The sequence below is a fragment of the Octodon degus genome, unplaced genomic scaffold (assembly GCF_000260255.1).
Source record: "Octodon degus isolate 3935 unplaced genomic scaffold, OctDeg1.0 scaffold00157, whole genome shotgun sequence".
NCBI classification, from domain to species: domain Eukaryota; kingdom Metazoa; phylum Chordata; class Mammalia; order Rodentia; family Octodontidae; genus Octodon; species Octodon degus.
Window position 1 is genome coordinate 6,847,461 of NW_004524733.1, and position 501 is coordinate 6,847,961.

At 42.7% G+C, this 501-nt stretch overlaps 1 protein-coding gene across 1 annotated transcript in view; it reads right to left on the minus strand.

Annotated features, from left to right (window-relative positions):
- Positions 1-501, minus strand: part of LOC101588173 (ribose-phosphate pyrophosphokinase 1-like) — a 28,212-nt gene that overhangs the window by 1,916 nt on the left and 25,795 nt on the right. Inside the window, exon 6 of the mRNA XM_012517233.2 lies at positions 3-81. Coding sequence (XP_012372687.1) covers positions 3-81 — 79 coding nt within the window. The remainder of the gene's footprint in view (positions 1-2; positions 82-501) is intronic.

Here is a 501-nt window from a genome sequence, read left to right on the forward strand (position 1 = left end):
TTGATACGAGAAATGGCTGGGCCAGAAAAGATTCCATGAGTCAAGATTGCATAGACTCTGGTTGCGCCAGCTGAGAGAAGTCTAGAGGAAAAAAGGTTTATTTCAGATCAATCTTATTTGTTACTACAGAATCTAGGTCAGGGAGAAATACTTTAGTCTGCCGCCATAACAAAAGTACCATAAACCATATGGTTTAAGGAGAAATGTGATTTCTCAGTTCTGTAGGCTGGCAAGTCCAAGATCAATGCACAGACAAGGCAGGAAATCTTAAATCTCTGGGCCTGCAGGCAGCTGCCACTTTGCTGTGTGCTTGCATGGACTCTTCCTGTACACAAGACAAGGACCACGCCAGCAAGCTCTCCAGAACGCTCTTATAAGGCAACTAATTTCATCATGAAGGCTTTGCCCTGAAAGCTTTCATCTAAACTAAATACTTCTCAAAGGTAATCCCCAAGTATCATTACATTTGAGTTTAGGGCTCAGCACACAAATTTTGGGAGG